This window comes from Sminthopsis crassicaudata, chromosome 2, assembly GCF_048593235.1.
Source record: "Sminthopsis crassicaudata isolate SCR6 chromosome 2, ASM4859323v1, whole genome shotgun sequence".
NCBI lineage: Eukaryota > Metazoa > Chordata > Mammalia > Dasyuromorphia > Dasyuridae > Sminthopsis > Sminthopsis crassicaudata.
The window spans coordinates 452,949,752-452,962,598 of record NC_133618.1 but is presented as its reverse complement, the minus strand read 5'-3'; the positions used below and the strand labels follow the sequence as shown (position 1 = coordinate 452,962,598).

Sequence of the window (12,847 nt, the reverse complement as noted above, 5' to 3'; positions counted from 1 at the left end):
TTGCAGATGGACAAATTAGCCAGTCCTGAAATTGAATAAGAGGAGAGCAGTTTGGTTCACATTTTAAAAACTGCCCAGCATCTTCAACAGCTCCAAGCAGTTCCCAAAGTCCATCTTTGTTTTTGTTTAGCCCTGGATGGCTACAATTTATAGAATTCTGTGGTTTTCCAATCAGCAAAGTTGCAGGTAAACCAAAGAAAAAAGGAGGAACTCACAGAGAGGGCAGCATGTTACTAAATATGATCTGCCCGATAGAATAAAACCCTATGCATGACATGTGTAACAGAAAAGGAATTTAGGTAGGGATTTTGAGAGATAATAGAGAGCCAGCCAAAGTTTATTCTCATATATATATACATATTATTCTTATATACATAAAACATTTAAAAATAAAATCTAGAGGGAAACTTCCAGCATATTGGGCAGATTCTTATTGGTAAATCTGTTACAAAAAGACAAGGAAAAGAATGAAATACGGAAGGGTTTTTACCTTCATGGGGAAGGGGATACATATCTGGGTCTAAGTATGGAAAATCCCCATTACTCCAAAAGGTGAAGAGTAATACCTTACCATAAAAAGAGCCCCGGACTGGGAGCAGAAAGCCAAGGTTCTAGTCCCAAACAGTTTAGGCATGTTATTTCTCTCTGTTACCTCCTCTGTAAATCTCGGTGGAGTGCACTATCATCATCACCAACAAGCATTTATTGAGTACATACCATGTGCCAGACACTGCTCAAGTGCAAAAACACAGCCTCAAAGAGTTCACTTTCTAACGGGAAGAGACAGCATGCAAATAACTATCCTATACAAGATATAGATTTGTGTAACTGGCGCATACTCTTAAAGCTTAAAGGGGGTGGGGGGTGGGGGGAATCCACCTTTTGCAGAAAAAGGAATTTTAGCTATATCTCGTAGGAAGGAAGCTAGGGAAGCCCTAAGACAGACGCGCGTTTTTTCAGCTCTGACAGACATCACGAGACATAACAGAACACGGGGTTAAAGGATCACCGAAACTCCTTAAAGAACAGAATTGAATTGTAGTAGGCCTCAGATTCACCTTCAAGGTATAGGGACTAATAAAGTATGTCAGTGGGCTGGTAATGTCGGAAGGAGGCTAAAGCTGTGCATACCAGCTCCCTTCCCAGACTGTCGGCCCACGGACACCGAAGCTGGTCGGGAGCGCAGCCTGAGACAGTGGCAGCTTGTGGGCGGTCTGCGGGAGCCACAGGCCCCGGGTCTCCTGCCTTAGGACTCCAAGAAGCGTGCTTGCTGTCCCTCGGGCTCCAGAGAACCGCTTTCCGAGTTAGGGGAGGGAGGGGGTGGGGGAAACCGGAGTCTTCCGATTGGGCGGTCAGCGGAACTCTTAACAGCCTCATTGGTTGGTTGGGGGAGTCGCCCTCAAACTCCCGGCAGCTCCCAAACCTTAAATAGTTGTGCCGGCCGCTTTTTTCCTCAGAGCGCACGCTGCGCAGTACCGAAATTTTTACACACGGTTCAAAGTTGGGGTCTGAGCTGGCTAGCCCGCGCCGCAGCCCTGTCGGTGCGGAACTCCGCTCTCCACGTCGAGGCCCCTTCCTCCCGGGGCCCTGCCCCCGGTAGCCGGTACGGCACGGCATTAAGATTGAGTAGGGTCCGAAGCGGGACCAGATTTCCCCGTCCCCATGGCCTTCGCCATGCTGCGCCCGGTGGCCGCCCACGTGCTGTACCCCGACCTCAGCCTGCTAAGTGAGGACGAGGAGAACCGGAGCGAGAGCGATGCTTCGGACCAGTCTTACGGCGGCTACGAAGGACTGGAACCGGCTCGGCGGCGGGCGGGGAGCGGGGCCGGGGGCGGTGGCGGCCGCCGAGCTGGGGCCGGGGGCGGCGTTGGAGGTGGCGGGGGACCGGTGGTTGTAGTGAAGCAGAGACAAGCGGCTAACGCGCGGGAAAGGGACCGTACCCAGAGTGTCAACACGGCCTTCACGGCGCTGCGCACTCTCATCCCCACCGAGCCCGTGGATCGCAAGCTGTCCAAGATCGAGACCTTGCGGTTAGCCTCCAGCTATATCTCCCACCTGGCCAACGTGTTGCTGCTGGGCGAGGGCTGCGAAGACGGGCAGCCGTGTTTCCGCGCCGTCTGCGGACCCAAGAGCGAGCGCAGCGCGTCTGGGAGCGGTGCTGGAGACAGTAGACAGCAGCCCCGAACTATCTGTACTTTCTGCCTCAGTAACCAGCGCAAGGCGGTGAGTCCCGGAGGCCGGTGAGCGGGTGACGGGGAAGGGGAGGCTCAGGCTGAGTTTGTTCAGAGGTTTTTTCAGGCTCGCAGCCTTACGCACTGTCCGATGTTGCGGGCAGGTCTCCCTCCCAACGGCTCTAAAAGCCAGAAATTCCGCCGCTCTCCATCTCCAGTTAAGGGCTGTAAATATAGGATGTCAGAGTTGGAAGGGACCCGAGAGATCATTTCGTTTAACCAAACCTTAGTCTTTCTCTGCAGAGAAGTGATTTGTCCAAGATCTCAGTCGATGTAAGAGTTGAAATTAGAACGTGGGTCTCTTGAATCCCAGTCCAATATTTCTTTTTTACTTTTGCCTTTTTTTTTTTTTTTTTTTTTTTAACTGTCATGTTGTCTTCCACTTCTAATGAGAGGGAGCTGGTAGCACATAGGATTTGTTCCCTGAGAAGTGACATAAGCGGGAAATACAAACAGGTTCCATAAGAGCTTGTTAAATTCCTGAATGACATATCTCCAAGGAGTTATTAAAGGGAGCTTCAGGAGGCTGGATCCTATCCTTATACTGTGAAGTTGACCGGAAGGGCAGCTGGACGCAGCCCTGACCTCCCACGACACACTACTCCTTGCCTCTTGTCAAAGATACAATATGAAGTCAGTAACAGAGAGAAGGGACCAATAAGTCCTTCTATATTTTCACCTCACCAGCTTTGAGTCCCCACAGAGAGAACAGTCTGGCCACAATAAGCCAAGATACAAGCTGGGCACGAGGCTCCATCTATTCTAAACGCAGAATGGTGGGAGGGATGTCTCTCAAGAGAGAGACATAGTCAGCACAGAGATCCAACTGCCAAAAGTTGAGAAGGATCTTGAATATCATGTAATCATCCATTTTACATATGGAGACCCTGAAATGAGGAAGGGAGGAGTGGAGCTTTCATCTTCTGATTTCCTGGATTCTTTCTTTCTCATCCAACAGGGCTTGCTTGGGTGAGTTCTTTCTCATTGTATGAGGATATGAATGTGTAAAAAGATCAACCTACAAAATCCACCTCCAATTCCTGGCATTTAAAAAAAAATAGTGCAGAAAACTTGCCATCTCTGTGGAATAACATCTATTAAAATATAAGAAAGACTCCCTAGCCCAGGAGAAGGAAAGTGATTTCTCTATCAAATAGTTACTTAGTACCTGAAGAAAGCATGTACTTCTCCTTTAGAAAAAATGGAAGTGTTAGGAAGTTAGAATTTGATGCTTGTGGTATGTATGTATGCAGGAGCCTAGACTCAGAGATTCCTCTCCCCTTCACTTTGAGGATAAAAACAACTATAATTCCTGTTTCTATGGCACTTAAAATTTTCCAAATCACTTTCCTTACAGAAGTTCAGTTTGTGGCTTTTATTCCCATTTCATATAAGAAACAGAAGCTCAATGATGAATATGGAAATGTGTTTAGAAGAATTGCACATGTTTAACCTATATGGGATTGTTTACTGTCTTGAGGAAAGAAGGAAGAGGAGAGAGAGAAAAATTTGGAACACGAGGTTTTGCAAAAGTGAATGTTGAAAACTACCTTTGCATATGTTTAGAAAAATAAAATATTATTTAAAAAAAGAAATGAAAGCTCAGATAGGCAAGTAAAGTGACTTTTCCATGGCCATAAGTCTATGGTAGAGCTTATATTTGAAACCAGATCTCATTCCAAATTGAGTGATCTATCTGCTCTGCAGTGTGTTAAACTTTTCCAGCTCTTTCATCTGTGAACTCCTCTACTAATATCTGTTAGGCTTTCTACCTCCTCCACCTAATTCCTGTCTTCTCTCCCCAGTTCTCATTTACTAAAGTAAGGAAAGAGGACAGGAACTCTCCAGTGTCCTCCTGCTTTCCCCTCCCCCAGACGTGTTCTTGCCCTCTCTCCCCTCCCCAAACTTTCCCCACATACATTCACAGACTCAGTAAGGTTCTAGTGTCTGGAATATTTTTCCAGGGAAGGAAGGAGGTAGAACCCTCAAGAGGACCCTTGCCTTTGTCAGTATGGCTGTTTTTCTAGGCCAGGGCTTCTTAAACTTATTCCATTCCTAATCCTTTTTTGTCTGAGAAAATTTTATATGACCCTAAGTATATAGGTATTTAAAATACATATACAAATCAAACATTTACTAATATAATAAATCATAATTTTGTGACCTCCACATTCATTATGAGACCCCATCTGGAGTCCCACACCACAGTTTAAAAAGCTAAGCTCTAGGCAATGATTCTACTACCCTGACTTGTCAAGGTAAGGTTTATCATTGAAAAGAGTTCTAATAAGAAGTAATTTTATGTCATGGAAAAGATATGGGGTCAGAGAACTTGGATTCAAATCTTGGCTTTGCTCTTTTTCTGAGCTGACTTTGCTGAAGTCTGAGTTTTTAGCTTCTTCATCTATAAAATGTAGCAGGTTGGGGCATGTGATTAAATTCCTTCTAACTCTAAAGTCCCGTAAGTGCATTTGAGGACACTGAGTTTTGTCTTGTTTCAATCCTTCTGCTTCGTGTTCTACATTCCCCTTGAACCCTGTTCATCCATTCTTTAAGAGAGGCCAACTGAAGTCAAAAGTAAGAAAGAGAAAACCCAGGTCAGTGGTACTTTTAGCCCCCAGTTTTCTGAGCCACTTATATTCTCCTAGCTGGTTGCTCAGTGATTTTTACAGCCACCCTATACTTTCTCCATGAAGTAGCACTGGTCATATTTGGGTAATTCATTCCTTTTTGTGGAAGAGAAGGAAGGGAGAATTTCACTTAAATAAATAGTTTCTTTCTAGATCCACTTTATTTACTTCTTTCCAGTAGTAGCCTTGTTTCAGACAGCAATATAATGTTCTTTCTTTTACAAAGCCATGGAGTGTAGTTGGATAATTTTAATAATTTGAGTGAGAGCTGAAAGAGATATGAAATATCAGCTCCTCCAACCTGTTGTCACTTAACAAAGAGAGTAGGGGGAGAGTGACTTGCTCAAGGCAATACATGCTAATAAAGTGTAAGCTATTAATGTTTAAAAAATGCTTTCCTCACAATAATCCTGTTTGGGAGTTATTTCCATTTTATAGATGAAGAAACTGAAGCTCAGAAATGAAGAGATTTGCTCAAGGTCATACAAACATTTGGCAGCTAGGAGGCATCACAGTGTACAGAGAGCCAAGCTTCAAATCTGGCCTCTGATACTTTCTAGCTGTGTGATCCTGGTCAAGTCACTTTATCCTGTTTAACTCAGCTTCTTCATCTGTCAAATGAGTTGGAGAAAGAGATAGCAAACCACTCCAGTATCTTTGCCAACAAAACCCCAAATGGGGTCTTCTCTAGATTAGGACTTATTAAATTTTTTCCACTCATGACCCCTTTTTGGCTAAAAAATGTTTACATGATCCTGGGTATATATAGAGTTAGACAACTGAAAAATGTCTGAATGAATATTCAATCATTGTATTTCAGAGCCAGGATTCAAACCCAGTTTTCTTCTGACTCCAAGTTCATTGTTACAATTTTAGGATCATAGATCAAAATCTGGAAGACACCTCACAGGCCATTTAGTCAATTTACAGATAAAGAAATCAAAGCTCAGAGAACTTAAATGACTTGCCCATGATCACACAGATAGTATGTATCAAGTCAGAATCTGAACTCATGTCTTCAGGGTTCTGTGTGGATGGTACTTTCTGAATCGTGTTCCCTCCTAATCCTAACCCTGCCATGGCTGCCAATTAGTCTAGAACCTGGAAGAAGCCCATAGGAGATTCCTGCTGAGTGCTGATAGATTCTTGGAATGGGAGGCATGTATCATCTATCTAACTCAACAACTTTCCTGACTGACCTGTGGCTGAATTTCATTTAACATCTGCTGCCCGCCTTAACATGTTTCAGTCGAAACCTGTGCCTTGCACTAAGAAGATAGGTTTGGAAAGGCATAATTCCAGCTCTTATGACACTCAGTCTAATAGGTAAATTAAGGCATTGTTTATCTATTCAACAAACTGGGTACTCTGCTAGTCAATGAGAAAGGAGATGCAAGCTTAAACTAAGTCAACAGTCCCTGTCCTCATAGAACTTATACTTCTATTGCAGATCATCAGTGCCGAGATTAATTTAAGGGTCAGAAAAGCCTGTATACCAGGAGGAGTTAGCCCTACAAGCAAACATGGAACCAGGATGAGCCTTTGACTCAAACCCTCAGCTGCAGAAACTTCCCCTCCCCTTTATTCCTTGGGATTTGTCTAAAAGACCAGAGCATCTTAAGGGCAGAAGCCCATCCAAATTTGGCTTTAGAAGCCACTTTCCCATCCCTGCTGATTCCTCCCGGGAGTAGCTAGGAAAGGGGGTGGAGGGATTCTGCTGTGTGGTGACTCCAGGACTCAGATGGGAAGAAACAGAGGGATCGAGGGGATCTGGGAGCAGGAGGGCACAGCAGCCCTTTCCTCAAGCCCCTCTACTAAGCTACCAGATGGATGCCTGTTGGAGAAAGTATCTGAGGGAGTCCGAACAGAATTTTACCCAGAGATTATAGTGGGGAATGAAGGAGCAGTCCTGACTGAGAACCTGCTGAGTGCTTAAACCCAAGTGCTGCCAGAAAGATATCAAATAACCTGTTTTCATTTCTATGGCACTTTAGTATTAACCTCTTTTCAAGTGGCAGGAAACTGAGGCCCTAAAAAAAGAAAATGACTTTTATAAACCTTACAGGTAGTATCAAAGCTAGAGCTAGACCCCAAGTTTTCTGACTTGGAGTCCATTTTCCCCCAATAAATCCCTAGCTAGGGATACACTGCACACACAACTAAAGACAAAGAATATATGTGGATATGTATACTTATGTATATACAAATGGCATTTATGTAGCACTTTATAGTTTATAAAGTTTCTCTTTATCTACATTGTATCTCTAATCCTTTAGAAACCCTCAAGAGGCATCCTCATTTCACACAGCTAGGAAATGGCAGAGAATTCAAGCTTTTGATTCCAATGCACACAGAGACCACACTCCCTGTAGTGTCATCAAAATTTCAAAGTCCAGAGCTAATAAGAGGAGAAAAGAGAATAGATTCATTATTTGGAATCTAGGAAGACTTCCTGAAGGTGGTAAATTTTGAATTGGGTTTTGAAGAAAAGGGAGCATGGGGGCCATTGTCTTGACCATTCATTTTTAAGTATTCATCCTCCTAAACAATTCCATGCCACCTCTGCTTTCTTTAGACATCTCAGATCCTAACCTCAAAGTGCCAACCCAGACCTGCCCATCTGGGATGAGAGAGAGGGCCTCAAGGGAAGGGAGGAAAGTGAGATTGTCCGGGCTGCTCTCTTTTGGGTCACCCCTGAAGTCTTGCCCCTGATATTTCACTGCCCACCTGTGAGGTCCTCTGTCTTGTCCTTTCTCTGTCTCACATCCCCCTCCCTCTACAGAGTCTGCCTGGGAAGCTCTAGAGCTCACATCTGGGACTGGCTGCTGCTTCTGCCTCCAAAATAGACTTGCTGTGAAGAGACACGTTGTTCCAAGGCTATGAGGAGGCACCAAAAAATCCCAGGCTACTCTCAGTGTCCTTGCCTTGCCCTGGGCTGGAGGAGAAGAGGCAGTATGGTAGAGTGGGGCCATGCTCTTTTTTTTATTTTTTTATTTAATAACAGCTTTTTGTTTTCAAAATGCATTCAAAGATAGTTTTCAACATTCACCTTTGCAAAACCTTGTGTTCCAAATTTTTCTCCTTCTTTTCTCCCTATTCCCTCCCCTAGAGAGCAAGTAATCCAATATATGCTAAATGTATGCAATTCTTCTATATATATTTTTCCACATTTATCATGCTGCACAAGAAAAACCAGATCAAAAAGGGGAAAACGAGAAAGAAAAAAAAGCAAACAACAAAAAAAATTAAAATACTATATTGTGATCCATATTCAAGTGGGACCACTTTCTTTAAAGTTCTAAATCCACCTCCAGTGATTTCTCTCTTCTGGACCCCAGTTTCTTCAGTAAAAAGATAATTTCCAGATTCCTTATCCACTTTCCTATCAAGCCAACTCAAGGCACCACAAGGCCTGGGACTCTAGAACTTGGCATCAGCCACTGGCTATCTTTGGGCAAATCACTTTATTCCCTTCTCTGGGTCTGTTCTTTTATCTGAAAAACAAAGCCATTATCATAGATCAGAGTTATTAACCTTTATTTGAACAATCTGGTGAGACCAATAAACTCTCAAAAAAATTAAGTATATAAAATAAATTTGTAGTGAATTTATAACTACATATTAACATATAATATATTATGTATTTATAATTGCAGTGAAATACAACTATCAAAAAATTTTTAAACAAGTTTATGGACCCAAGTTAAGAATTCCTGCCCTCAATGATCTCTTAAGTTGTTTTTTAGCTCTGACATTTTGTGCATGAAACACTGATAAGGAAAATGGGCTAGCAAATGGCATTGTGGTATATGTCCTTGGATAAGTCATGTAATTTCTCCAGATCTCAGTTTCCTCATCTGTGAAATGAAAATAACACCAGTTCTGCATTCCCTCTACTGATGTCATTATTGTTAAGGGGAGGTTAATACAGCAGCATCTAGATCAGTGGTCCTCAAACTTTTTAAATAGGGGACCAGTTCACTGTCCCTCAGACTGTTGGAGGACCGGACTATAGTAAAAACAAAAACTCACACTCTGTCTCTGCCCCTCAGCCCATTTGCTATAACCCGGCAGGCAGCATAAATGTCCTCAGCAGGCTGCATGTGGCCCATGGGCCGCAGTTTGAGAATCCCTGATCTAGATCCACTGAACAAATAGGATTTTACAGAGAAGAAAAATACTTAGGGCTTTGTCCAAAGCTAATATTTTGTTCAAGTACTGAAAAGCAAAGGTAAGATTCGAACCCAGGTTTTCTGATTCTGATGCTTAGATGGTTAGTCAAAGATAAAGAGTGCAGAGGTCTGTCCTGGGCATTTTGGATCTGGTGAGACCAAACCTCTGCACTCTGAATACCTGTGATCAAAAATGTAAAGGGATCATAGAAAAATAGAGCTGAAAGGAACTTCAGTGACAATCCAAAGTCTACTGGGTGGGAAGCTTCAGAGTCAAGATTCAGCCAATTCCTCTAACTCCCAGGTGGGCATTCTTTTCATTGTACAGCTCTGGATCCCTAATCTAGCCCTCTTCATTTCACATATGATAAAACTAAGGCCCAGAGAGAAACAAGAAATGACTTCTCCAATTTCACATAGTAAGTCAAGAAGATATCCTCAATTTAAACCCAGATCTGGGGGGCAGCTAGGTAGCTCAGTGGATAGAGCACCAGCCCTGAATTCAGGAGGACCCTAGTTCAAATCTGGTCTCAGACACTTAACACTTCCTAGCTGTGTGACCCTGGGCAAGTCACTTAACCCCAGCCTCAGAAAAAGAAAGGCAAAAACAAAGCAAAAAAAAAAAAAAAAAAAAAAAAAAGGGGAGGGGGCAGCTAGGTGGCGCAGTGGATAGAGCACCAGCCTTGAATTCAGGAGGACCAGAGTTCAAATCTGATCTCAGACACTTAACACTTCCTAGCTGTGTGACCCTGGGCAAGTCACTTAACCCCAGCCTCAAAAAAAAAAAAAAACAACAACAAAAAACAGATCTGATCACAAATCCAGTTCTCCATTCATTACCCCACGATATTTTTATTGGGTCAGATTCATTGGGGAACTTGGGACAGAGAGAACTATGGCCCCTCATGCCCCTGGGGTGGTTTCAAACTGACTCAAAACATCTAAAGTTTCCTTTCTGCTTCCTCTTCCCTTACCCATGTTGTTCTATCACAGGGCAGTCGACGAGACCTTGGCGGCAGCTGTCTGAAGGCGAGAGGGGCAGCCCCACTTCGGGTGCCACGGAGATGATCCTGAAGTCCCTCCCTGACATGTTCATTCCACATGGTGGTCCCAGAATCCTGGAGAGATGGTCGAAGGACAAGGCAGGGGAGGAAAGGGGCCTAGCTGGCCTGTGCTGGGCAGACCAGGAGGAGACTAAGGGTCCCAGAGCTACCCCACCTATGTAGGCTAAGAGACTGGGTGGGGATGTTAGTGCTTGGGCTGGGGGATAGGCTGGATCTCCTCCTCCTAGGGTCTCAAGGCTGTGGTCCAACTCTCAGAGAGTCCTAATTCCACCAGTCCTCACTGGTCAGAGACATTGCAGAATTCAAAGAATTAAGTCTATTGGTGTGTGTGCATGTGTGCGTCAGTGTGTATATATGTATGGGTGTGTGTGTCTGTGTGTGTGTGTGCACATGTTCGTGTGCTGGGAAATGTTTATGGAATATTTAGGCATGTGTGTGTACAGGTTTGAAATAAAAGTTATTTTTGATCTGCTGGCCTGTGTCCTGTTCCCAGGTCAGAAGAGGAGGTTTTTAACCTCCTTTTACCCTCTTTTACAAGCCAGCCACCTTCTGGATAAGGATAGAGAGTCTTTAAGAGGGTTATATTTTATGCTTCTAATATAGACTGATTAAACGAGAACCAATTAGAATTAACAAACTAGAGAAAACCTAGAATCATTTAACCAAAAAAAGAAAGAAAGAAACTGAGTTTCAGGTGGCAAATGAAACTTGCTCACAGTTGCACAGCAAGTAAATGACAGAGACCAGACTAGAAACCAGATCTGCTGATCCTCATTCTTCTGCTCTTTTCAATGCACACCATTATTCCTGCCTAGAACTGGGGGTAGCTTCAACTGCTGATACTGATGGAAAAGGACCTCAATGAACTTGTCCTGTTTCTGACCTAAAAAAAGCCCTTTCCTCTAGGTTGTCCTTGGGGCTAGGGGTCATCCTGTAAGAAGGGAGTAAGAGCTACCAAGACCCTATAAGTAAGGTACATACTGTCTTTTCCTCTGGCTCCATCCCAGACCCCTGGCATCTAATGAATTAAGTGAAAGATGCTCCCCAAATTCATATTCCTTAGCCTTATTCTCTGGCACCTAAAATAGAAAACAGTAAAGAATACAAACCCGAGAAGGGAAAACTTATAGAAGTAGAGACTATCAAAACTAGAGAGACCATCCCTTTATGCTACAGGGAAGCTATTCTGGGTCAACTTCATAGTTCTCTTTATACCAAGGATTTGCCACACTAGCTGAGACCCCTGATATCCTAGTACAGGAGAAGTTAAACTGAGGAGCATTAAACCCTTTCAGAGTGGGGCTAATGTGTTCTAATACTTTGGTTCAGATTTGCTCTGAAATTTGGAAGCTATTATGCAAAATCTATAGGCCTCATTTCCCAATTGTTCTAGGGGAAATTGCCTTTCATGTGTCCCAGCCCCTGGCCAGGTCCTCAGTTTGTAGCTAATTAAGAAAGTGTGATGCCCTCTAAATTCTTTATTTCCCTCTCTAATTAGCATATTAAAAGAAAAAAGTAATGCAACCTAATAGCAGAAACTATGGAGGAATGGGTCTATCAGCTGATTCTTGTTCCCTGAATTGATTCAATGATGAAGAGAAAACTTTCAGGGTCTAGAGTTATGAATTAGTATGCTGTGTGACCCTAAGAAAATTTCATGTCTTCTCTGGACCTTTATTTTCCCATATCTAAAGTGAAAGTAGGGTGTTTTGGTTAATTTAAACAAGTCCTTCCAATTTTCAAAGTGTTAAGAGTTTCTTTAAAAATCCATAATCACCCCTACCCCCACCTCTACTCCCCTAACATTGGAAGAGGCTTTGCCTGAGGCTGGGAATTAGCAGGGTCAGGCCCCAGTTCACATGACTGGAATAGGCACAGCTGTGGACCAGGCACCTCTGGGAGCTACTTTCCCAACCCCACTGTTCTTCCTTGTGCAGCAGGGGCCCCCTCTCCAGCCTCTAGGAGTGGCCAGCATTGTCCTGCTTGGGTCAGAAGCCCAAATTAAGATGTCCTGCCTAAACAGGAAGTAAAACAGGAATTGGAAGGATGGGGGACCCAGGTGAGAAAAAGGGACATCAGAACCCCATGGTATGATGAAACAAAATGACCAGCTCAGCCTCTTTTACTTCTCCCCCCAACCCCCATCACTGAGGGAAAGATAAGAATTCCAGACTGATCTCTATCCAAATTAAACTTCAACTTCCCACTAAAGTCCAGTCCTGAAAACTAGGCATCTTGTTTGAGATCTCCCCAACTCTATTCCATCCTCCAGCTGTGATTTATGTTACCTTGACCTCAGCACAGCTGGTGTTCCATTGGGCCTGGCTGGCCAAGGTGGTGGGGAAGTAGCCTTTGGTTCTCAGCGTATCTAATCCGTACCAGACCTGATTAATCCCCTGCAACTTCTGTGGACACTGAGGGGCCCAGGGACCTGGGCTCCCAGGAGATGAGGGTTGTAGGGCAGGGTGGTAGAGCCTGGAAACATAGCCACAGGCCAAGACTGGGGGAAGAGGGGGGTATTGTGGAGAGGGTGGGAACTGACTATGTGTTGGGCTGCTGGACAGTATGAGAGAATGGAGAGGGGGGCTAGGGATAAAGGCCAATGGCACCCCTTGGGACCTGGTATTGGCTGGGATACATATTCTTATCCTAGAAAACTGGGAGGCAATAGAGAAACTAGATTTGGAATCAGACAATTTGGATTTGAATTATGGCTCTGTAATGTGTTATGTGACTTTGGGCAAGTTACT

General features: G+C 43.9%; 1 protein-coding gene across 1 annotated transcript; it reads left to right on the top strand.

The window, feature by feature from the left end:
• The first annotated feature begins 328 nt into the window (after window positions 1-328).
• TCF15 (transcription factor 15) lies at window positions 329-12,570 on the top strand. The gene is made up of 2 exons (XM_074292835.1): window positions 329-2,223; window positions 10,027-12,570. Exons 1-2 carry the CDS (start codon window positions 1,663-1,665, stop codon window positions 10,099-10,101), a joined length of 636 nt encoding a protein of 211 aa, XP_074148936.1. The 5' UTR covers window positions 329-1,662; the 3' UTR covers window positions 10,102-12,570.
• The last annotated feature ends 277 nt before the right edge of the window (window positions 12,571-12,847 follow it).